The 25,831-nt window shown below is 35.5% G+C and overlaps 1 protein-coding gene and 1 long non-coding RNA gene across 3 annotated transcripts; both read left to right on the forward strand.

Moving 5' to 3' along the window:
• Positions 1-333: 333 nt before the first annotated feature.
• On the forward strand, positions 334-10,615 carry mtpap (mitochondrial poly(A) polymerase). Of its 2 annotated transcripts, XM_087276280.1 has the most exons (9): positions 376-555; positions 755-915; positions 1,007-1,234; positions 1,456-1,680; positions 4,026-4,234; positions 6,723-6,949; positions 8,856-8,948; positions 9,122-9,195; positions 9,704-10,615. In XM_087276280.1, exons 1-9 carry the CDS (start codon positions 402-404, stop codon positions 10,073-10,075), a joined length of 1,743 nt encoding a protein of 580 aa, XP_087132406.1. In that variant the 5' UTR covers positions 376-401; the 3' UTR covers positions 10,076-10,615. The 2 variants fall into 2 exon arrangements, with proteins under 2 accessions (XP_087132407.1, XP_087132406.1); XM_087276281.1 differs by lacking the exons at positions 6,723-6,949; positions 8,856-8,948; positions 9,122-9,195; positions 9,704-10,615 and adding an exon at positions 5,121-5,463 and having other exon boundaries at positions 334-555.
• Positions 10,616-20,823: 10,208 nt separating this feature from the next.
• Positions 20,824-24,188, forward strand: LOC147841393 (uncharacterized). Its single transcript, XR_015504810.1, has 2 exons — positions 20,824-23,295; positions 23,667-24,188. It is a non-coding gene; the product is annotated as an uncharacterized LOC147841393 (long non-coding RNA).
• The last annotated feature ends 1,643 nt before the right edge of the window (positions 24,189-25,831 follow it).

The raw sequence follows: 25,831 nt of genomic DNA on the forward strand, positions 1-25,831 counted from the left end.
GTATGTGATATACTGTTTACTTTGGCTTTAGCCTATATAAGTTTTGTTTAGAACATGGTGTTATCTGTTCTGACATACTGTGTTAAAGCATTTGTAAATTTAACTGTAAAATGACATTGTTTTGCTCTTGGTTGTGCTTGTGTGTAAAATAAGTTCAAGCATTTTAAATTTGTGTTAACTGGATGCATTTTGTGTCAAAGCAAAATGTGTTAATTGTATAGCCCACTAAGACGGATGTTGTACTAACCGTGTTAAAAGTTTAGGAAACTTGTTAAATGTATTGAAAAAAGTGTCATAGCCATTGTAAAAAACTGAAATTCAATTTTGGCGTTCGACACGGTATGTCCAATCGCAGCCACCGTAGAGCCAACTTCTGCGCTTGCGCCCGTCTCAAATCAACAATGGCGGCCTCCCTCGGCGTGTGTAGGTTACATTTTAGAAGTTTAGGAGGTCTTGATAGATTTTGTCTCGGATTGGAACCTCAAACGCAAAGAAGATGTACGTCAACTATACCAGCAATCAAAACCCCGACCGGGACCAAGACCGCAGACTTCGGTAACATTTTTATTCTTGTAGATCTGTAAGCATGGCATTTACTAACTGACTTTAAAATAGACTTGACAGCTGCAAAATGTATTCGCGTTGTCATAGTATTTACAAAATAACTACAAAGTTGTCATCTAATGGTGTAAATAGCGATGTAGTTGACATTTGGATGACCAAACACCAAGTCTTTGCGTTTTTATCTCAAAAGCGAAGAAGAGTAAAACATTTCAAGCAATCCAAGAGGAGCGACGAGAACAAGCTGAAAGATCTGTTTTAATCAGCTGTCCTGCTAAATTCAGCGAAAAGAAGTTTTTAGATTTCTTCTCCAAGCATGGGACAGTCAACAAGCATTTCTTCTACAACAGTTTTGTAAGTGTGGCAGAGCTATTGCAAGTCATTTTATCTCAATTCAGCTGAGTGATGTTGTGAACTGTTGTTTTTAATCTGCTTTGTTTTTTAGGGTGCGTATGCGGTAGTTGAATTCTCCAATAAAGAGAGCATAGCCTCCTTGAAGGAGAGCACAGGTATACCAGCTGTTGATCATGAAGCTGCAGTGCCTTTTAAATCCCGGCTGCTGTCACTGAAATGGCCAGGCATTCAGTCAAGCAACTATCCCACGCCAAATTTCAAGGAGCAATCCCCTCCGAACATCGGTGACATTACCAATCTGCTCTTGCAAAAGCATAGTGTAAGTCTTTCCTGATAAAAGTTGTTTTTCTTTTCACCCCAAAACTGAAATGTATTCCATCAAAGCTCTCAGGGATATGGCAGCATCTCAGATTAAAGCCAGACAAACTTTATAATTGTGTTTAGCGTTTATTTATTACATTTCTCTTAGTTTGTTTTACATGTGATAGTTAAAAGTTTCAGTATTGCGGAGAGTAATCGTCTTCTCATTTATTTCCACAGGTAGATGAGCAGCTTCAATGTTTGACAGAGACTTTACAGCTTACAGAGGAAAACATAAGTCTGCGCTTCCTTGTCTGTTCTCTGCTTGGAGACATAGCTGGAGCATACTTCCCGGAATGCATCATTAGGCCTTTTGGTTCTACTGTAAACAGCTTCGGCAAACTTGGCTGTGATGTTGACATGATTCTGGATCTAGACGGCATATATGCACGAAGCCAGAAAAAGGTGAGTGCAGTGAATGGGTAGAATAATCTAAACCTGTATATTCAATCAAAATGAAAAATTCTGTCATTATTGATTGAATGTAATTTTTTAACCTGTTTGAATTTCTTTCTTCCGTGGAACACTATATATATATATGTATGTATGTATGTATGTTAAGAGTGTTTCATCGAAACATCTTCTTTAGTGTTACATCTGTTATTAAGAGTTAGTTTTGGAGCCACAAACTCGTTCACGCTTGGTGATTGAAATAGGACTGGACCAATAAACGGTATTATATCGAATCGCAATAAAATTTATGTCAATAACAATAAAAAGCTCAGGACTTTTTTCACTCTATATTGATCTAAGAGCCAATCACACAGCAGAAATATGCAACAGTGGGAATCTAAAAGTGTGTTGATATTAGAGATTTATTGAAAATTTATCAGCCAAAAATATGTTAAGCCATTTAATGGACCCTTTAATTTTTGTGGCTTCAGTCATTGTTGGGAATACTCATTTAAATCTGGAAACATTAACAACTGATATCAAAATGTATATCATTATCATTCAATATGGAAAATAATTATTGAGATTGCATTTTTGTCATATCGCCTAGCCCTAGTTTGAATCCCTCTCTTTCGACCACTTGGTAACCTTTCTCAAATTTTCGAGGGCAGAGTCAGTTGTATGTGTGTTTTGTTTTTGTTCTTTCTAAACTTTTGAAATTAGATAATTACATTTACTTATGAATATATGAGGAGATTATTGAAAATGACATGAAGAGCAGCACCTTTTTTCTCTGATAGCTGCAAAACAATTCTGAACACTTTGGAATTGTTACATTTGGCTTTTCATATTAACTTTTTTTGCCTGCAAACCAAACAAATAATTACAGACAGCATAGCTTAAATACTTTGTGGTTAGCATACTTAAAAAGACATTCTGTAATGCTTAAGAATTAGATCAGTAGACCAAGTAGACTGTGTCTAGTTAAAAGCATTCAACCACAAATGCATGTCTAAGTGAGAAAGATGTTGGAAGTTGAAAATGTTTTAGACCCCCTTTTTACCTGTATTTTTGCATTTTTCTGTGAACTATCTTTTAATGTACATTTTAAAAGAGTAATTTAACAATAAATTAGCCAAATTTGAGAAATTTCCCCAAATAAAATGAGCATTACGTTAGTTTACTTTTTTCAAAATAAAGACAAAAATATAAATGATGCAAACTGAAGTACAGAAGTCTATGCAGTTATATTTAATGATTAAATCTTATGAACAAATTTTGTAGATGAGGGCAAAATTTCATTTCATCTGATATTTGGAGCTAAATTAGATTAGCATATATAGTATTTTAGAAATAAGCCAGCATTATTATGATTTAAAAAGTTATTTTAGAAATAAGGTAGCATTATTATGATTTTTTCTATACACAGAGATTGGAATAATAAGGTAATTGTAACCTTTTTAATATAGCACATTTTTATCTTAAGGTACCATATAGTTTATTTCCAAGATAATATAATCTGCCTCCAAGATAAGTTGTTAAATTTGAAACAGTTTCAGAGTCGTCAAAAACTAAATTAGTTTTTTTCAGAGATTGAGATTTTTGTAATACATTTTGAGTTATTGCAAGTTAAGTTTTGGCAAATCTCATATATCATAATTAAACATATAAGCTGCCATCTTTTTTTTTTACCCACCTCTAAATTGACACCAAGCCCAATTTTCACTTCCATCTTCAAACTGGTTGATTACTTCATCGCAGCCAATATTATATATCGACCAATATTATATATATACATTTACACTTTCTTGATGATTTATGTTTGTCTTTTATCAGAAATGTATTTATTTTTTAAAAACTGATTCAGAACTGGTCCGTCGGCACAGCTTCAGCAGCGTTGTTTGCTGCCAAAGTTGGGAATTTCTCAACTTTTCAAATGCCAACGGAATCATCAGCCAATCAGATTGCTTTATGCAAATACCCAGCTCAGACTGTAGCCGATTGTGGACTAATTTCATTGGCTGGCGCTGCTATGATGATCGCGTCAGCCCCAACTTCAGACACGCCCTCAGTCATGCGTTAACGTTGAAGCCTCCAGTGAATCGGGCGTTAGTATTTAATTAATGGTTTGTATTTAATTAATGGTCAGAGTTGAATTGTTGTTTGTATTGTAGTTCATATGAAGTTTTTTTTTTTTTCATGCATTAGTCTTAAAATTATATAACTGAATAATGAATTCTCCTTTAAAACATTCCTTTAAGCATTACATTTGTAATGACAATAGATTGCGTTTGATTTAAATTTTTTTAACCTTTTTTTCCCCAAGTCCATTAATTGTTCAGCCATGTTTAAAACAGGGCTCGGGACTGTCTCTGGAGTACCAGGTGAAGACAGGGCCATCAGAGCGGGCTGTGACACAGAGTATCCTCTCAGTCGTTGGAAAATGTGTGGACCAGTTTGGCCCTGGATGTGTGGGAGTCCAGAACATTCTCCAAGCACGATGTCCTATTGTCCGCTTTGCTCATCAGCCTTCTGGCTTTCAGTGCGATCTTACAGCCAACAACAAGTAACGTTCTCTTAATAATGTTATCACATAATCCACATATACACAAACTCCATCTTGAAATAATACACTGTCAGAAGCTAAGAAGGCAAGCCATAGTTTATCTCTGTAAAAAGTGTTGTGTGGGCTGTCAGCTTGTTTTCTCAGTCCCATTTACACTTCCCTAAAACAAAGGTCACTCTGACGCTTCCTTTTAGAATGTGACACTCCAGTACTGCAGTGAAACTTGCTCAGCTTTTTTTGTTATTCTGGGTCCCCTGTTGAAGGGGAGGGATATTCCCAGATGTATGCAGTATGCAAGCATATGTGCATAATGAGAAACCCACAGCGTTGTAGTCTTTGAAGCATTTATTTTAAAGGATGTGTGAACAAAGTAGAATGACTAATGAATGCAGCCTGCTAAACATGAAATGCAATTACTTATAGGAAGTTGATAAAAAGGGTTTTTATATGCAAGTTAATCTTTGTTTTTACACATTTTTACACTTGTTAAAAAAACACCATACGGGCACACAGATCAACTTTGACCCTTGTGTACTGTTCAAATTGACTACCTTTTTTTTATGTTCAAGGCTGTATTTGCCCATCTAACTTTAATTATAATCACATTTTTGATTACAAAGCGATGACACATAATAATCATGCATTCTTGATTGTTGGTATTTTTCCCTCTTGGGAGGGGGTAGAAGTTTTTATTTTTACTTTCGATCATCAGTTGGCAAAATTAACTTTTTAGACAGGCATGTGCAAAAAAAGTTTCTGTCTTTTATATGGACACTATGCTCCATATAACCATATAATTTTTATCCAGAAAAAAAGCTTTTTTTTTTTTTTGCACTGCAACTTCTGATAAAATGTACAAATGAGTAAATTTACCTCTTCTCAACAGGGACAACCAACTACATGCTTATATGGTGTCATGGATTTGCAATCCAAAAATGTCATTATAACGTAAGTCAATGGGGCAAAAACACCCCCCAACACAACAAAAGGGTAGTAAATTTGCCTGGAGTCTATTGTTGGATTTTTTAAATGTTTAAAGACCCTTTCCCAAAATATGTCAAACTGTGTTAATTTCGTTGACGAAAAAGTTTCGTCGTAATTTTTGTGACAAAAGTTTCTATCAATGAAAACTGGACGATAACTAAATAAAAATTAAGTGATGATGACTACAACTATATTAAAATATACTGACCTTTTCGTTGACTAATAAAAATGATACAAGAATGTGATTGGGGACGTTTTTTTGTAAATTTTCCTATCAGAATTAATCTTGGTGTGAGATGCATGAGGCACACACACAATTGAAAAGTAACTGATCCACAATTGACACTGGATGCGATTACATCTTTATAAGAGTAGAGTAGATGGTCGACTAAAACCTTATGAAATTTAGTCGACTAAAACTAAAATGATTTAGAACACTAAAGTATGACTAAAACTAAAATGGAATTTTAGTCAAAAGACTAAAACTAAATCAAAAATTGCTGTCAAAATTAACAAATGTTTTATTTTAAAGGCTAGGCTGTTAAAAAAAGATTTGTTAGTAAAAATCTATTTACTAAAACAGAGAAAGTTGTGGCCAAATTGAGACTCCAACTCACTGTAGAGTGGATGACACCATTCAAAATAGCACATACAGGTAAAATATTTGTTACATTTTATTTCTGTAAATTTACTTATCATTAAGCATTTCAAAACGTACATGATTTTAAGCTGAAACTGCTGTACTTGGTGCATAGGATTGTTGGTTTAATTATATGAATCGCCATGGACTAGGTTTTAGCTAAATAACCTTCTTAATGTTTAGCTAGTAATCAAATATATATTAAATGACTGGTAAAGTCTGTTTTAAATAACTTTACACACACAGCATTGTTAGTTTACAAAAAAATCAAGCAAACATAATCCTGTTGCACTACTATGCTTTGGTTTTATTGTAAAAAACAAGAAAACATGTTAAATGAGAAGCTGAAATATTTTATTGCATACTTAAAAAAAAAGATGATTTAGTATGCAAAAATGTTTTATTTTGAATATATTTTAAAATAAATTGGTGTTAAACTTGATATTTTCAGATTTTCATAGTATATGTATTCATCCCAGTACTTTTACTATAAACCGACATACCATTTGGTAAAGGTTCATATTTCAGAAATTATGGGATGTGTTGAAAAAAATACATTGAGTGTGTTAAATAGCGACATTAGTTGTTTTTTTTTTTTTTTGTTTTTTTTTTTAGTTAAAGGGCCAGTTAAAGGGATAAAGCTGATCTGTGTGCCCCTAGTGGGTTTCCGTAGTAAAAGTTTCTTAAAATGTAATAATTGTAAAAAATACTCGTGTTCTATTTTTGGTTAAAAAAGAAAGTACCAACTTAAACTGACACTAAAAAGATTATAATAATTTCTCCGTGAATAACCTCTGTGAAACTGTAATGGTGGGATGGGGGTTTTGGACTAATTATATTGGGTTTTGTTTCTCTCATATGCAGGGTGGCGATGAAAAGTTCAGAGCTGCTTTTTCTATATGGGCATCTGGACCCTCGTGTTCGGCATCTGGTTTTTAGTGTGCGGTGCTGGGCTCGGGCTCATAGCATCACAAGCAGTATACCTGGAGCATGGATAACCAACTTCTCGTTAACAGTCATGGTAGTGTTCTTTCTACAGCAGAGGAGTCCTGCCATGCTGCCCACACTGGACCGTCTGAAAGAACTAGCAGGTATAATACAGTTGTACTTTTATAGCAGTGACTGGTCAGATTCAGAGAAGCTGAAATTTGAGAATTAAAAGATAAACAATCAGAAATCAATCCAAAACTGAAGAATAGATATACAATTGTAGTCAGAATTATTAGCCCCCGTTATTTATTTTATTTTTTCAATTTTTTGTTTAACAGAGATTTTTTTCAACACATTTCTAAACATAATAGTTTTAATAACTCATCTCTAATAACTGACTACTTTTATATTTTTCATGATGACAGTAAACATTATTTTACGAGATGTTTTTTAAGACACTTCTCTACAGCTTAACGTGACATTTAAAGGCTTAACTAGCTTAATTAGCTGAACTAGGCAAGTTAGGGTAATTAGACAAGTTATTGTATAATGATGGATTGTTCTGTAGACTATTGAAAAAATAGATTAAAGGGGCTAATAACATTGACCTTAAACTGTTTTTTTTATCTAAAAAACTGCTTTTATTCTAGCTGAAATAAACAAATACGACTTTCTCCAGAAGAAAAAATATTATCAGACATAGTGTGAAAATTTCCTTGCTCTGTTTAACATGAATTGGGAAATACTTTAAAAAAGAAAAAAAAAATAATAATAATTGAAAGGGGGCTTATAGGTCTGACTTACACTGTATATTTTTTACTTGTATAGAGAACAGTGAGTTAAGAGTTGCTAGTGTACATATTTTGTTTGTCATGTGACTGATTCATCTTTATTTCTGTAGCACTTTTAAAATGTATATTGTGTCAAAGCAGCTTAACATGAAAGATTGTAGTAAACTGAAACCGTGTCAGTCCAGTTTTCTCAGAGTTTAGGTTTAGTTCAGTTCAGTTTGGTTTAATTTTTACACCTGAGAGTCCAAACACTGAAGAGCAAATCCATCGATGCACCATAATATACTGTACATGCAATCCAGCATCAATGATTCATGACATTTATGACTTGTATCACCCGTTTATCAATGCAGCATATTTTATAAATTGAAAAAAATACCACATAGGTTTATTTGTTGCTGCTCAGTACATTCCATTTATTAAAGAAATATGTTGTTTGGTAATTATATATAATTTGCAAAATAAATATATACATAATTACCCAAAATTGTAACAAATAAGCTGTTTAAACCTGTGAATGATTTAGTTCAGCACCTTTCTGTTTATGTATATATATATTTTTTTCAAATATACCCATCCAATAGCATTACAAGAATGAAAAATATTATCTGTTGTGAAAATGTGGTCAAAGAAAGAATACTGTTGTATAATTACAACAGTGTGCGTTAAAGAGTTATAGGTTTGTGGTATAATACAACAATGTGTTTTTATTTTTTAAAAAGTTGTTGTTAATGTAATTGTTTCTAATTTTTATAAATCTAGCTATGATGAGTTTAAGAGGCAGAAATTTGAACAAATAAATATAACCATAAATATAAAACAAAATGGCATAATGGTACATTAATACTTAGAATTTGCTAAATACATTCACACATCCTGAGTAATAAACACATTCTTGCCAGGTTAATAGAAATGTCACAAAATATACAAGTTGTTTTTCCCTCGCTGTTTATTTTAATTAACTTTAAAAAAAAATATGATATTGTGTAACTGGACCATGATAATCGGACAGTTAATTATGGTGACTAAAAGAGTAGTGCTCTTATGAGAGACTGCTTTCTCATTGTCTGTGACCCTGAGTATAATAACTCGGCATACATCACGCTTATATGGCTTTCCTCTGAGTCAACTGTCTGCACACAATTATTGTTTCTCATCTGCCAGGGTCAAGAACACGGATGCCACAATAGTGATGCAGAATCCATTTCTGTGGAAGGACACTTACATTAAATTTATGTTTTGTGTGTCTGTGTGTGTGCGCGCGCGCTCTTTGTAGGACCGTCGGATAAGTGTGTCATTGAGGGCAATGACTGCACTATTGTCAGTGACCTTAGCAAGATTGCACTGCAGAAGAACACAGACACGTTAGGTAAGTGGGGCACATGGATTGTTTTTATTATTTGCACAAACATAATGAAAGGCTTTCTGTTTTCACCCTTGGAAGGATGCTTTTATAAATGTGTTTATTTTACTGATTGGTAATAGCAATGCTGTTTATTTTTCCTTTGGTATTTTTGGTGATTTTATTTTTGTCTTGCACAGAAAAACTGTTGCAGGAATTCTTCGAGTTTTATGGCAATTTCCCCTTCAACAAGGCATCGATCAATATTAGGAAGGTGAGTCATCCACTGATGACACGTGCATGCATGCGCAAACTCCCAGAGGACAACGCTCGTGGCCTTATTAGAAGTATCACAAATGGCCACCAGAGGGCAGTGTTTATTTGTAGTCAATCCAAGATAGTGTCTGGCACTGCAGTGAACACATTTGAGTATATTTGATTAAATAAAAATTAACTTTTTTTTCTAAATTGTGTAAATATTTTCACTGCAAATTAATGAAAATGATGTGGTAAAAATTACTTTTTTTGCTGTTAAATTACTAAACTTGGAGATTCAAAGGCTACTAGTACTTTTGAAAGTCATAAAAAGGGTGTATATATAGGCAAAAAATAATACCTTGACATTAAACAAAACAATAGTCTGAATGCTGTTGAAACGTCTGCTATAATGTTAATATTTATGTGGACTATCCCTTTAAATGTAAGATTCCAAAATAAACTGTTTAGTTACCATCTTTAAGACCCTAAAATATGAAATATTCTGCTTTTATCTCTTTCACCAGGGAAAGGAGCAGTCCAAACCGGAGGCAGCAGCTTTGCACATACAGAATCCATTTGAAGCCACTCTAAACGTTAGCAAGAACGTTAATGCAGCGCAGTTAGAACGTTTTGTGAAGCTTTGTCAAGAAAGTGCTTGGCTATTCCAGCAGAAGGAAAATCTTGAGCCAGGTTCTACCCAGTCGAATGGGTCTGTCTCGCCGTGGGGGTTCGCTGCTCTTCTCGCCCCTTCAGTCGCCTCAGGAACCGGGGTGAAGAGTCGCAGGAAGAAAAAAACAGAACCTGCTAGCTCACGAATAAAGAACCTGTTAGACTCTCTGAAGATTAAAGGTGGTGAAACTGTTGCAAAGAAGGGAAGTGCAAACTCTAGTAGGTGATGCGGTCAATAAATCTCACTCACCCTGAAGGAAAAGGACCAGATATATATATATATAAAAAACTGACTAACTTGTCCTAAGGGGGAAACAGATGTGAAGTTTGTGTTTTTCTACAGTAAGAATCTGTAAGTCTTTTAAGAGCAGTTAAAACTAAGCTCAGCCTCCTTTTCACTAAAGTATTTCACATGAAAGAGAAACTTTGTAGATCCCAACATGATATAACATCGAAAGAGGTCCACTGTGGTTTTTGACTCTTAGGGAATAGAAGCCTAATGGTTGTTGTGTTGATCTGATAACTGCAATCATTACAGCCTCCGCAGAACCTCTGAACACTAAAAGGTTTGCATGGAACCAATATGATTTGTTAGATCACACACGCTCCCATCATCGTTTCTGCTCCATCATACTAATACAGTGGCCCCATAACTTTATGTAAAAAAAGAAATCAAGTCAGGTTGTCATGTCAGTGTCAAGATTTTGAGAAGTACAAGAAGTATAAACTACTGTACATAAATGTTTTTATAAAATATTAAAACAAAATAATTACAATCAGTTCATCACTGTTTGTTTTATTCTTAGGCCTTTTATTTTTAACTTCATTCCTAAATATACGTTCCTGAGTATTTTATAATTAATACAATATAATTTATTTGTTGCAATTATGGCTTTCTCAGAATTTTATTTAATTGTTTCTTTCTTACACCATGAACATATCTGGCTCGATTGGGATATTAAAAATACTTAATCTATCAATGAAATGGCAGCAACTCTGTGCATATTGGACTGGTCAAAGCGATTTGCTGTAGGTAAAACTGAGCATCGGCATGGGGAAGATAGTTGAATTAAAGTGTTAGTGTACAGAACTGTTATTAGTTAGTTACTCTGTTATAAATTACTCACTCTAGTCGTCCCAGTCCACTGACACCTTCACTAGTTTTCAGACCTTCACTAGTTTTCTCTGGGAGCTTAGTATAGTTGAACAATTAAATGCACATTGCATGTTTTGACTACAAATTTGGTTTTTTTCCTGAACTTTGAACGTCTCGGGACCATTGCTGTCTATGGAAGGTCAGAGAGATCTTGGATTTTTTCTAAAATATCTTGATTTGTGTTCTGAGGATGAACAAATGTCTTACTTAATTGAACAACACGAGGGTGAGTAATTAATATCAGAATATACATTTTTGGATGAATTAATCCTTTAAGTGCTATGAATGTGGTTGATGATAGAAAGGCTATAGTAACAAAAAAACATTAGTTGCATTCAATGTCTGCAGAAGAGCATCTTTGAATGCACAGCTTGAAAACCTTGAAGCAGATGAGCTATAGACCATTTTAATTTGGTGATGTGATTGGCCCATGAATAGTTTCTGCTTGTTGTCAAACTTCTTACAACTGTAACAAGAAGCACTTCAGTCATAACTTAATGTTAAAATAGCTATCATAACATTATTTATCAATATGTGGCTCTTTTTGGATTTTTGGAAGCTTACCACCTTAGTATATTACAAAGCCATCTATTATAATGCACCTGTCCCAGTTTAAAAAAGGTAAATCCACCCAAATGTTTACTAGGAAGAATTTATAAATATGCAATGCAATCTACCAACTTACCAGTGTATACAGATGGTTCAAAGTCAGATGGACGAGTATATGCTGCAGCAGTGATTGGTTCAGAGTTTTTCAAAAACAGTGTTCCCGGACAAAGCTCTATATTCACAGCTAAAGCTTGTGCACTGTTTTTAGCTCTGTTACTAATAGAAAAAAAAGCTGTTTACAAGCATTTTAATCAATGAAAACTGATCATCCTATAATTTTTAGTATAACCGAAAAAGTGGACCTTTTAATGAAAAAAGACTTTGGTATTATATTCTGCTGGATACCTGGACATATGGGATTCATTGGAAATGAATGTGCAGATAAAGCAGCTAAGGAAGCCCTACAGTTGGAGATTACAGAATGTAAAATACCTGTATCTGATGTTAAACCCATTTTAAATCTGTATATTAATAAGAAATGGCAAATGGAATGGGATGAATATTGGTATAACAAATTGTATGAAGTGAATCCATTTGAAAGAATGAAAGAAATAATTATGACTTTGAAAATAGACATGACCAGGTTGTACATACGAGATGTAGAATTGGACACTCAAGACTTACACACGCATGTTTATTAAAAGGGGAAGAAAAACCTATTTGTGACTTGTGTAAGAATATTTTGATGATAAATTGTATTTTAATAGAATGTTTATTTTAAATGATGTTAGAGAACGTTTTTATTCGGGAAATATTTTAAGTGAAATTTTATGTTTTTTTTTTTTGTTTTGTTTGTTTTTATAATGTATGTTTAAGAAACTGATATAATTATATGATTATATAATTGTATATTTATTATATGGTTTTGCCATGAATATAGCTATATTTTCGGAAGCTATAGAAATTAAAAATGTAAAACAAGAAATATATTGGGACCATTGTTTTTGTTTACATGCCTCAAAATAGTCTATAGAAACAAATCAGCAGATAGGTTACACCCATGTCGACTAAGAACAACAAACTAACTGCCTAAAATTCAAACTTGGCAAAAGTTTGGAAAAAAGTTGCCTTGTCTGATCTCAGACAAGAGATGTGGTAAAAATAACATGAAAGCATGAATCCACCCTGACTGTTATCAATGGTTTAGTTATGTTGTGGTGTAATACTGTAAGAAAAGTTTACTTGGCATTATTAGTTTGAGTTCTTAGTACTGACTAAACCACCTCTTGTGCAAGTTGCTAACTATGTCCATCAATTTATAACCACAATGTTCCCAATTGTCATGTATAAATTAAACCAGGTAACATGTATTGTTAAAAAGCTTTCAAATTAGTTGAGATTTCGTGTCATGGATGTGTAGCCAATACATCTGCCGCAACTTTTTGATGTTTTAAGGATTGTTTCTAACATCTTGTTTAATCCCTGCCTCAAAGATGGCAAAATGGGCAAGGTGTACCTAATAAAGGGGAGTGAAACTGCCTGTCGTGTTAGACTGACTTGCTTTACGTTTCATCTCACAATAACTAGTTTTATGCTTATTGTAGTGGATGAATGAATGATGACATGGGAAAGGTGAAGACCTTTAGCACTTTGTTGGGGAGGGAAGGAAACCGATAGTGAGTTAATGGAAATAAAGGTGGAGTGTGTTGGCAAACAAAGAGGAAATGAGTGATTCGAGCCTGTATCCTTTGACAAGTACTACTCAGAAGAAAGCTCTAATGGGAGAAGATGAAAGAGTGTGAAGTGTCCCAGGAGTCCTGGTTAGCTCTCGTAATGTTTTACCACTCAACTTAATGAGGTCACAGGTCAAAGATTATAGCGTAGAAATTTTCTCTTAACCTTACCACTTTCACCTAGAGCCAGAGAACAACACTGCCACCTTTCAAACATCTGATTTGAGATGTAACTTCAGTTGCATTAGCTCCCTAAAATGGGCAAAAGATTGATTGAATGACAATTTTATGAGTGTTTGATAAAACCCTAATGCATTTTCACAGAGAAAATCTCAGCCAGAGAGGATCTTGATTGCTAAATGTCTTTTGTCCTTGTATCTGTCAAAACAATCAACCTGTCTGTAGAGGTGTGAGGTTAGTTTAAATAATATCAGAAATCAATTTTTTATTCTTTTTTTGTATAGTTGTCATTTCTGTATAGTTGGTTTGCTCAGCTCATAACTAGATTTTAATAGGATGTGCAGTTCCTTATAAAAATATATTTCTGTATTGTGTGTGTGTGTGTTTTTCTAAGCAGGGATGTATGAACAATTTTGAAAGGAAGTGAGAGCATGTGTTTTGGTAAGGCTCATATTTTATTTTTTTGACACTTAAAGTCTGATTTAACAAACAGTGTCAAAAGTTATTAATATTAATTATTATTTGAAGAGATGTTCAATCATTTGTTTTCCATTCATCAGAATGTGTCTTGTGTTTCTTTTTTCTGCACAACAAATAATTATGGCAATAAGTTTGTGCCATTGTTTACAAAAACAAAACACCTGCTATAAAATGCTGTTCGGTGTAACAGTAGTTTATTTCAAAATAAAAATATAATTCGCCAGGCACTTTTAAAACTAAGAATCATTTGATGATATTTTAAAAGACATGTTAAAGGATCACAGTGCTTGAAACGATGACAGTTCAGTCTCAAAATGCTTATTAACTGTCATTTACAGTATTGTAGTTTGCTACTATGCTTTTAAACCATTAGGATTTGCCCTTTTGTCATCATTGAAATGATAGTAAAATTTAATGTGGTGATTTAATTCTTGTATATTTTAAAAAGTATAAGTCTGAAGAAAATGTTAGATTTTTAGATAAAATATAGTTGTGTAATTATTCCCGTAATTGCGACCTCATAACTTATAAATTTTTACTTGATTTTTCTTATTATTATACACCTTTTTATTGTGATTGAGGCATAATTTCTTTGTATTTGTGACTTTATATTTTACCATGATATTTCATATCTTACAATGTGAAATTATCTAAAAATTCCAAGTTTTCCTAAAATTACAGATTTATTTCTTACAGTTGTGTATTGCTTTGTTGCGGCATGCATAATTTACTCATAATTGTGATTTTATTTTATTTATTTACACTCACCGGCCATTTTATTAGGTACACTTACTGGTAAAGGGTTGGAACCCCTTTTGCCTTCAGAACTGCCTTAACACATGGCATAAATTCAACAAGGTACTGGAAATATTTCAGTGATTTTGGTCTATATTGACATTATAGCATCACACAGTTGTTGCAGATTTGTCGGCTGCACTGTTCCATGATGCGAATCTCCTATTCCACCACATACCAAAGGTGACTGTAAAGGCCTTTTGAGTACAGTGAACTCAATGTCATGTTCAAGAAACCAGTCTGAGATGATTCATGGTGTGTTATCTTAGCGGAAGTAGCCATAAGAAGATGAGTACACTGTGGTCATAAAGGGATGGACATGGTCAGCAACAATACTCTGGTAGGCTCTGGCATTGACAAAATGCTCAATTGATACTAATGAGCCCAAAGTGTGCCAAGAAAATATCCCCCAACACCATTACACCTCACCGCCACCATCCTGAACCATTGATACAAGACAGAATGGATCTACGCCAAATTCTGATGCTACCATCCAAATGTTGCAGCTGAAATGGAGACTCATCAGACCAGGCAATGTCTTTACACTCTTCTGTTGTCCAATTTTGGTGAGCCTGTGTGAATTATAGCCTTAGTTTCCTGTGCAGGAGTGGAACCCAGTGTGGTCTTCTGCTGCTGTAGCCCATCCGCCTCAAGGTTGGTTGTGTTGTGCATTCAGAGATGCTCTTCTGCATACCTCGATTGTAACGAGTGATTGTTTGAGTTACTGTTGCCTTTCTATCAGCTCAAACCAGTCAAGCCATTCTCCTCTGACCTCTGTCAAGACTTTTGCGTCTACAAAACTGCCGCTAACTGGATATTTTGTCTTTTTCTGACCATTCTCTGTAAACCCAAGAGATGGTTGTGCATGACAAAAAGATTAGCAGTTTCTGAAATCACCATTTCCCCCCATTCTGATGCTCGGTTTCAACTGCAGCAGATTGTCTTGACTACATGCCTAAATGCATTGGTGAGTGGCCAGTGAGTGAATTCTAAACTTTAAAATAGCACTTAATAAGTATCTTACAACTTAAACGGATGTCCTGTATTTCTTACGATCATGAATTTACCAGGTACTTTTTTTTCCCACTTGTGACCATATATTTTATATTTTACATTACGCACTTATAACTTGTAACTTAAAACTACAAACCTGTGATTCATCTTTTTTGTACCCTGAACATAATACGTTCTTCATAATGCATAAAGATTGTTTGAAAGTTCAGGGTTGGTAGATTTCAGGGTTTCATGTTGCTTCAGGATTGGGAAGACATCTCTTATGCTCATGAACTTAAATTCAGCTACCAAAAAAAAAAAGAAATACACTACCCAAAACTGTTCAGCAATAGTGTGCATGTTTATAACTGAATCATCTGAAATGTAACCACACATAAAGCTTTATTTTGGTTCTGGCAGGAAGTTCAACCTCCTGTGTGTTTGCTCGGCCTCTGAGGCAGCAGACGGCTTGAGGCCTCCACTGGGTGTAATACTCGTCAGGTTGTGCTAAAATTTCTTTTCTTCACCCGGCTGCCAAACTAAACAAAACCCCTCAAATATGATGATTGTTTCCTGAAACGATGATTGTGCTGACCCCGGCTTCAGTGGAGGTGTGTTTCAGTCATATTGTCCAACTGCTCTCAGTACTACCCATTGAGTGCGCTTGCTTTTGAGTACCTACAAAATATATACGCTCATTCTTTCTCCGCTTATTCTTGGCTCTAGGTTTCTCTCCTGAGCCTGGAAGAATTTGGAAAGGTGGCTTGAGGGTTTGAAAAACACAGGGGGGATTTGCAGGAAAAACAACATGAAATGAAAATGGTCCTGGCTTTGCCGCCTTAGTGGAATTTCAGTCAAAACCTGCGCTATTTACAACCTCTTTAGAGGATTTTGCTGGTTACTTTATAATATTATTTCACACCTTTCCAGGCATTGACTAGTGTGGCGTTAAAATATTTGACTCTTGTGTAATACTTTAATGTGTCCACAGCTGATTTGCATCAATTATGTGATTTTTACAATCAAATGATCTCATTTTTGTGGTATCATTCACACCCAGGCGAAATCTAACTTCCTTTTCCTTCTCAAGTTCATTGTCCAGAATGTGCTATAGTCTTTTTCCAACTCAACAGCTTGTTATTGTGCCAATCATTTGTCATAGCACACTGACCGTCCTTTTCTATGTCCTCTCTTTCTCTCACTCAATCTTTCCCTGTCAGAAAAGGGTCACTGTCTGTAAATCTATTCTTTGTGGTTTATTTTCCCCAAAGCACCTCATGGATCAAGAGAATCTGAAAAAGCTTCTGACAGAGTATCGGATGCTGTGCGCCAGCCAGTAGCATTAGCTCAGTAAACTGGTGGAAAGTCCTGCCCTGTTGTTATTGTTTTTATCCGGCTGTAACACACACACACACACACACACACACACACACACTCGCACGCACTCACTAAAGTTCTGTTATCAGAATGGGCCTCTGTGTACACCCACAATTCCCATTGTTTTAGTTCTCTACCTCAGCAAGGCTTAATTGAGCCTGGCACCAAAACTCGACCTCATAGAGCTGTGCTGGTCGATGGCATTTCTTTCTGTTTCTCTCTCGTCTGCTGTTCTGGTGCCGAGGGCCTGGCTGCTGTACAGCGCAGCACTAACACAATATGGGTGTCTGGAAAGGCCTCCATTTACTGCAGTGCTGCCTGTCTGTGTTTGAAACTTGTCAGTTTACTGTTACTAATGATGGGTGAAAATGGCTAACTGAACCTTGCACAAATGAACAGTTTATGGCACACATATAATCAGGTCTGTTCATTTTGGGTCTTGATTGCCAATATTAAAAGAGATCAGGTTTTGGGTTGATTTGATATATTTTATTGTTTGTTCTTTTGTGGGCTACTTTTAAAATACATGTTTGTGGTCAATATGTTTCCAGTATGTACAAAATACACTCCCAGGCCATTTTATTCGGTACACCTGTCCAACTGCTTCAATCACATGGCAGCAATTCAATGCATTTAGGCATGTAGACATGGTCAAGACAATCTGCTACAGTTGAAACCAAGCATCAGAATGGGGAAGAAAGGTGATTTAAGTGACTTTGAACATGGCATGGTTGTGGTAGACAGGCTGGTTTAAGTATTTCAGAAACTGCTTATCTACTGGGATTTTCACGCACAACCATCAACAGAGATGGTCCACAACAGAGAATGGTCTAAAAAGAAGAAAACATCCAGGGAGCAGCAGTTCTTTGGGTGCAAATTTCTTGTTGATGACAGAGGTCATAGGAGAATGGCCAGACTGGTTTAAGCTGATAAAAAGGCAACTGTAACTCAAATAACTACTTTTTACAACCAAGGTATGCAGAAGAGCATCTCTGAATGTACAACACAACTAACCTTCAGGCAGATGGGTTACAGCAGCAGAAGACCAGACAATTCGCACAGACTCACCAAAATTTAACAATAGATGATTGGAAATCGTTGCCTGGTCTGATAAGTCTTTATTTCTACTGCATTCAGATGGTGGGGTCAGAATTTGGCGCAAACAACATGAATGCATGGATCCATTCTGCCTTGTATCAACTGTTCAGGGTGTTGATGGTGTGATAGTGTGGGGGTTATTTTCTTGGCACGCTCTGGGCACATTAGTACAAATTAAGCATTGTGTCAATGCCATAGACATGTCTTTATAACTACAGTGTACCCATCTTCTGATGGCTCCTTCCAGCTCTGTCATAAAGCGTAAACTGCATGATACTATTATTTCAATATGGACCAAAATCTCTTTAAAGATTATTTCCAGTACTTTGTTGAATCTATGCCACATAGGATTAAGTTCTAAAGGCAAAAGTGGGTCCAACCAGGTATTAGTAAGGTGTACCAAGTAAAGTGGCTGGTTGTAATATCTTATGTATGTAATAACCTAGGGCCTCACGGTGGTGCAGTGGATAGCATGATCACCTCACAGTAAGAAGGTCACTGGTTCGAGCCTCAGCTGGGTCATTTGGCATTTCCGTGTGGAGTTTGCATGTTCTCCCCATGTCGGCGGGGGTTTCCTCCAGGTGCTCTGGTTTCCCTTACAAGTCCAAGACGTGCTATAGGTGAATTGGGTAAGCAAAAATTGTCTGTAGTGTATGTTTGAATGAGTATACATGGATGGTTTCCCAGCGATAGGTTGTAGCTGGAAGGGCATCCGCTGCATAGAACTAGCTGCATAAGTTGGCGGTTAATTCTGCTGTGGAGACCCCAGATTACTATAGGAACTAAGCAGGAAAAAAATGAATGAATGAATGTAATAACTATACCTTAATAATCAGCATGATTTCCTGGCTATTTATGACTTTTTGATTTAGTGACTAATTCGTATGAATTTGTACAATCTCATTTGTACAGTTTAGTATAATGTTCTCATCCCCCAATGACAGTTGGGTTTGGGGGTGGGGTGGGGTGCTGCCACGCCTACTTTTAAAAATCTTACATGTCCAAAGGATTAAACTCAGTCAGTCATTAAACTAACAAAACGTAAAATAGTTGCATTTCCTCTTAAGATTTGAAATACCCATTAATAATCAGCAGAATTAGAGCTTTATTGATAAGTATGTTTTCATACACAAGGAGTTTGTTTTTTTGTGACAGATTCGTCATATGTGTAAACATAGGCTACCTAGCAATAAATCTCTTTCTGATCAAAATTTGAAGTTTGAGGCAAATTTTATACTGGATGGTTTATTAATAAAGCTGATTGTAATTTGAACTAAAATGTGATGTTTTTTATACAGCATATCAGGCAACTTGGATTTTAGGATTTTTTATGTGTGTATGCAAAACATTCAAACTTCTAAACTCAGTTACTCTCACTTTCAGGTGAATTTCTTTCCTCTCACTGGAGTTGGCCTTTTTCAGCATGACTGTATGCAGCTGCTGCTGAGAAGTTTTTGGAGCCTGAATGTACAGCGTGTGAGTAATGGACGCAGAGCTTTGTCACAGATTGTGCTGAGTTCACTGTCTGCTGGATTTAGAGTCCTGGCCGTAAGTAAGACCTGTACGTTTTTCCTCGCTGTATTTGTGTCGTATTACACCCTGAAAACTAGAACCACATGCATGAAATTGATTACATGGGCTATTTGATTGCTATCGGTTTGTGTAAATTAGAATTTTACACCCTCTCCCCTTTCTTTCCCTAATACACACCAGCGTGAGATTTTGTCTGGATATTAGGTTCCGTCGGTGGTGGTGAATCCATATGTAATGATATCCATTCCTGGAACCCTCAACTTATGATCCGTCTCTGCTAAAACTATTAGAGAGAAGCAGCAGCTCTGCTATTTCCTTATTTCATTACTGAAAAACACAACAGTAGGATCTTATTGCTCTTTTCATCTTTCAAGCATCCTCACCTCACGCTTGGAGAACTATAGGGACATTTTCCTCCCACTCTTATATTTCCACAATTCTTCTGTAGGTGTTCAAGTTTGTGTGGGTAGTGGTTTGAGTCTAGAAAGTGGAAGTCTTTAGATTTTAGTCAGGTAAACCCCTCAAATCACTGTAATACTTTACTAAGTAGTTTAAAATGTGAAGTTGCGTACATTTTTTTTAGTTCTGCATCAGGACTTTTACAAGTACTGATTACTACAGTTACTACTTTCAGGCCTTGTAAAAAGACCTTTTTGCAGTTATTCACTTCATTTTCTATTTCATTTTTTTGGGTTTAAATACTGCATTCAGTGACATTTTAAGCACTATTTTTAGCTTTAGAATAAAGAAATACAAAAATGCTATGTAAAATACAAATTTATTATTACATATTAGGAAAAAAAATGAATTTAAAGGATTAAATTAAAAACTGTAGCCGATTGTGGCATTTATTAGACAAATAACACACTGAGTAACACATTCAACTTTCCTCAGTCAAAATTTGGCCATTTGAATAATTAAAACATAATAATAATAATAATAATAATAATAATAATAATAATAATAATAATAATAATAATAATAATAATAATAATAATAATAATAATGTAGAGCTTGACAATTTTTCTAGCCTATCTTGTAAAACAAAGTGCATTTGAAATTTATGGGGAACAACATTAGCCAACATTAGTATTACAATGAACTTGAATATGGTCTGTTATTGGTTTTTTTAATTGGTGATTTTGTTTTCTTTCAAGAATAATGTCCAAGACTAAGAATAAAAGTTCCTTGTAAAATGTTTTCTCTGTAGGTCAGTAGCAAAAGATGATTTCACTTACGTCAGACTCCACTTGGTCTTAAAGCCTTTTTTGGGTTATTTTCACAATTTATGATGACTTAGCAGTCAAAATAAGACAAATTAGTTTGTGTATGAGACCAATTCTGGACTTTTGTCATTGGTGAGACAACATTTAAACCACCTGAACCCCCTCCTGGCTACGGGCCTGACTTTGTTTATTTTTTATTGTATATGGTGATTGGTTGAAGTAAAATCGTGATTCACATATAATCATATTGTTAATAGAAAAATTGCAACAGACAAACACATCTCAAGTCATGGACACTTTATAAATGCAGCAAACATGTACAGCATGGAAGCATTAAAAGTGTCCAAGATCACACAACAACTTACGCCTTATCCACATGTATGCAGGTATTTTTTAAAATTAATTTTATAATAGTTTTCTCCAACTTCGTTCAAAAAATGTATAATTCCATCCACATAAAATCACGCTGTGACATACTGTTAAAACTAGGGTTGGGCATTATATAATGTTATTGATCCAGCATGTTTCGAGTCTAATTTCGCATTGGTGAATGCCTTTTTGAATAAAATAAAAACACTAAAAGCATACACATGAAATAAAAGATTCACAAAGCTGTAGCTATCTTATGACACATACCAGTTGATGGGAGCTGCACAAGCTCACTTTGAAGAGAATAAAGCAGATTTAAAACATTTTAATTGCAGTAAATACATTTTTATTTTTGCAAAAGAAAAATATTAAATGTATTGGAACAGGTAAAAGAACTTTACTATTCTTTCTGCATTTCTTTAGATTGTACTTTTTTAATCCAATGGAAAACCTAAGATTATTAATAACAATGTTTTGATTTACTTTTATACATTTTACTGATGCTTTTATCCAAAGCGACTTACACCCGTGAATACAAACTTGGGGATCAGTTGTGGGTTTGGTGCCTTGATCAAGGGAATCACCTCAACCATGGTATTGAGGTGGATATTCCCACCAACAACCCTTGCTTGTACTGAGACTGAAACCTGCGACCTTTGGATTACAAGTTGGCCACAGCTGCCCTAATTTGTGATTTAGCAGTGTGTCCTGCTGTTTATGAATAAGCAACAGTGGAAAGAATGAGCTGTTTATCTTCACTAGGTTAAAAACAAAAAACAGCCCTATAGGCTGCTTAGCTAAACCATTAATAAAAACTCAACTAAAATACACAACAGTCGTTGTTTGCACCCTGAATCTACAATCAATCTTACACAGTGCAGTCTTTTAATTTGATGTTTGTGAACTGACTGCAGATGCTTGGTCATATTGGTCATGATACCTTACTTGGACTATATTAGTTTAATGTAATAATCGCTCTTGGCTTTGCCATCGTTTTTTTATTTTTATTTTTTTTTTACCAAATGTAGCCACACTTTAAAGGACTTCCTGTGGTCCATCTCTAAACTTTACATTATTATTCAAGGTACTCGCCAGCATGAAAATTCTTGGCAGATTGCCAAGTGAAAAAATAAAAATGTGCGCACAGGAATCACTGAGAGGAAGCAAAATTAAAATGTAATAAGTATCCAATTCCAGAATCTAAACACTTTTCATGTCTACCACATTAGGTGTGAACCAAGCATTAGAAAAAAAGGCATTGTCCAATCAGAGAGGAGAAAACAGTCAGTACATTGATGTTATGAGGCTATAACCCTGGTTTCACCCTGGCCGGAGTTTTCAGAAGGTTTTATTTTAAGTCACTTGACACTTGTTTTTGTGTGGATGAGTGCCCAAAATGGAAGAAAGTGAAATATAAATAAAATCTTAACAAAAAGAAAAGTGCTACAGAATGTTACGTCTACAAATTGCATGTATTCTATCAGTGAATTCTGGTGGCAACTGTTGGACACTTGTAGCTTATTAGTTAGGACTCAAAGTGTATAACCTATAATCATTATTGTCACAGAGACATTTGCCCCTTAGGTGATAGAGACGTCGCTTCACACATAAATTCATCAACTTGCTTTCAGTTGGCTTATATGTGCATTAATGTAATGTGTTCTCACATTAATGTTAATTTCACATTTTAAATATATACTCTATATGATCAGCAAATTAGTTCATTTAGAATTAAAAACACTCTTAAAGGTGGCAGCATGGTGGTGTAGTGAGTAGCACTGTCGCCTCAAGGCAAGAAAGTTGCTGGTTCAAGCCTCGGCTGGGTCAGTTGGCATTTCTGTGTGGGGTTGCATGTTCTCCCTGTGTTCGCGTGGGTTTCCTCCGGGTGCTCCAGTTTCCCCCACAAGTACAAAGACATGCGCTATATGGTAAAATGGGTTAGCTAAATTGTAGCATATGTGTGGGAATGATAGTGTATGGGTGTTTCCCAGTGATGGATTGCAGCTGAAAGGGTATGCGCTGCGGAAAACATACTGTATGCTGGACAAATTCATAGGTTCAATCCACTGTGGCAACCCCTGATTAATAAAGGGACTGAGCCAAAAAGAAAATAAATGGATGAATGAATGAACACTCTTGAGGGAAAATTAAAGCTACATTTTTTTTTTCATTTGCAGCGTATGATGTGGAATAATTTGTAATACTTACTACTAACTTCGTAGTAATGTTTTCTGAAGGAATTTTGATGTTGAGTAATATTTAAAATACTTTTATTCTAGATTTGCTAGTAATGAAACTTACTTTTCCCATGATGGGTTGCGGCTGGAAGGGCATCCGCTGCGTAAAAACTTGCTGGATAAGTTGGCGATTCATTCCGCTGTGGCAACCCCAGATTAATAAAGGGACTAAGCCGACAAGAAAATGAATGAATGAATGAAACTTTCACTTCAGTTTTATTTTTCAGTACCCTTTCCTTTTTAATAGGAGCAAAGTTGACAGAAAAAAATTATAGTAAAAAAAATTTGTACATACTGCTGGAACAGGAGTTGTCACTGTTTACTTGTAAATGAACCTTTGTTGGCTTGAAATTAAATTTCAGTCTTTGGAGAGACTCTGGATCAGTTCTATATTTGGCAGTGTAGCTGAGTTCTCTGTTAACACAATTTAGGTGAATGGTGGAAAGCTTGGCATGAAAAGAGATGAGATGACCTCTGGAAAGTACCGGAAAGATACGTTTGAAAAGCTTTATCAACATTTGTGATGACAGATGAACAAGTAAAATGCCATAGAGTCTAAATATGCTTGCTTTCATGCTTCATAGCAAAAAAAAAAAAAAAAAAAAAAAAAAGAGTATGTGAGCTGAATTTATAGTATTCTTAAAACAGCAAGCAAAAAGAACCTGGATACATCTCTAAGTGTGGTTCTGAAGTGCACATTTAATGAACAATATACTGTCATATATATATATATATATATATTTATATATATATAATGTGGTGGGGCAGTAGGTAGTGCTGTGTCACCTTAGAGCAAGAAGGTTCGAGCCTCAGCTGGGTCAGTTGGCGTTTCTGTGAGGAGTTTGCATGTTCTGCCTGCATTCGCGTGGGTTTTCTCCGGGTGTTCCAGTTTCCTTCATAGTCCAAAGACATGCGGTACAGGTGAATTTGGTAGGCTAAATTGTCTGTAGTGTATGAGTGTATGTGGATGTTTCTCAGAGATGGGTTGCAGCTGGAAGGGCATCCCCTGCGTAAAATATGTACTGGATAAGTTGACGGTTCATTTCATATATGTATGAAAACAGATTTTATGTGCAAATGTGTACATTGCATGCTTTAGGAGTGAGACCTGTTATTAGATTTTAATATCATTATAATAACTGCCATCACATTTGACAGCTTTATCAGGAGACAGAAATTACCTCGACTAACTGAAATGAATTACATCTTACAAAACAGATGAGCATTTTTTTTTAGTATATACAGCCATGTCGTGCCATAATAATAATGAAATGCAACAGTCTAACATCTAGTGCATGTTTAGGTGTACTGGAAAAATTCTTCAGATATTTTGGTCCATATTGACATGATAGGATCATGCAGTTGCTGCAGATTTGTTGGCTGCACGTTCCATTATGCGAATCTCCTGTTCTGCTACATCCTAAAGGTGCTCTATTGGATTGACATCTGGTGACTGTGAAGGCCATTTGAGTACAGTGAACTCATTGTCATGTTCAAGAAACTAGTCTGAGATGATTCACAATTTGACATTTGGTGTTTTGTCCTGCTTTTATTAGCCATCAGAAGATGAGTACACTGTGGTTAAAAAGGGATGGACATGGTCAGCAACAATACTCAGGTAGGCTGTGGCATTGACACAATGCTCAATTGGTACTAATGGGCCCAAAGTGTGCCATGAAAATATCCCCCACACCATTACACCACCACCACCAGCAGCCTGAACTGTTGATATAAGGCAGGATGGATCCATGCTTTCATGTTGTTGACTCCAAATTCTGACCCGACCATCTGAATGTTGCAGCAGAAATAGTGACTCATCAAACCAGGCAACATTTTTCCAATCTTCTATTGTCCAATTTTAATGAGCCTGTGTGAATTACAGCCTCAGTTTCCTGTATTTAGCTGACAGGAGTGACACCCGTTGTGATCTTCTGCTGCTGTAGCCCATCTGCCTCAAGGTTTGACCTGTTGTGTGTTCAGAGATATTCTTCTGCATACCCCAGTTGTAACGAGGGGTTATTTGACTTACTGTTGCCTTTCTATCAGCTTAAACCAGTCTGGCCATTCTCCTCTGACCTTTGTCATCAACAAGGCATTTGCACCCACAGAACTGCCGCTCACTGGATATTTTCTCCTCTTCGGACCATTCTTATGTAAACCCTAGAGATGGTTGCACATGAAAATCCCAGTAGATCAGCAGTTTCTGAAATACTCAGACCAGCCTGTCTGACACCAACAACCATGCCACGTTCAAAGT

Source organism: Danio rerio, chromosome 12 (assembly GCF_052040795.2).
Source record: "Danio rerio strain M-AB ecotype USA chromosome 12, GRCz13ab, whole genome shotgun sequence".
Taxonomy (NCBI): Eukaryota; Metazoa; Chordata; class Actinopteri; order Cypriniformes; family Danionidae; genus Danio; species Danio rerio.

Coding starts and splice junctions, on each gene's coding strand:
- mtpap (XM_087276280.1), top strand. CDS start 402: ATGGCGGCCTCCCTCGGCGTGTGTAGGTTACATTTTAGAAGTTTAGGA. Junction 916..1,006: donor ATTTCTTCTACAACAGTTTT/GTAAGTGTGGCA, acceptor TTTGTTTTTTAG/GGTGCGTATGCGGTAGTTGA. Junction 9,196..9,703: donor CATCGATCAATATTAGGAAG/GTGAGTCATCCA, acceptor CTCTTTCACCAG/GGAAAGGAGCAGTCCAAACC.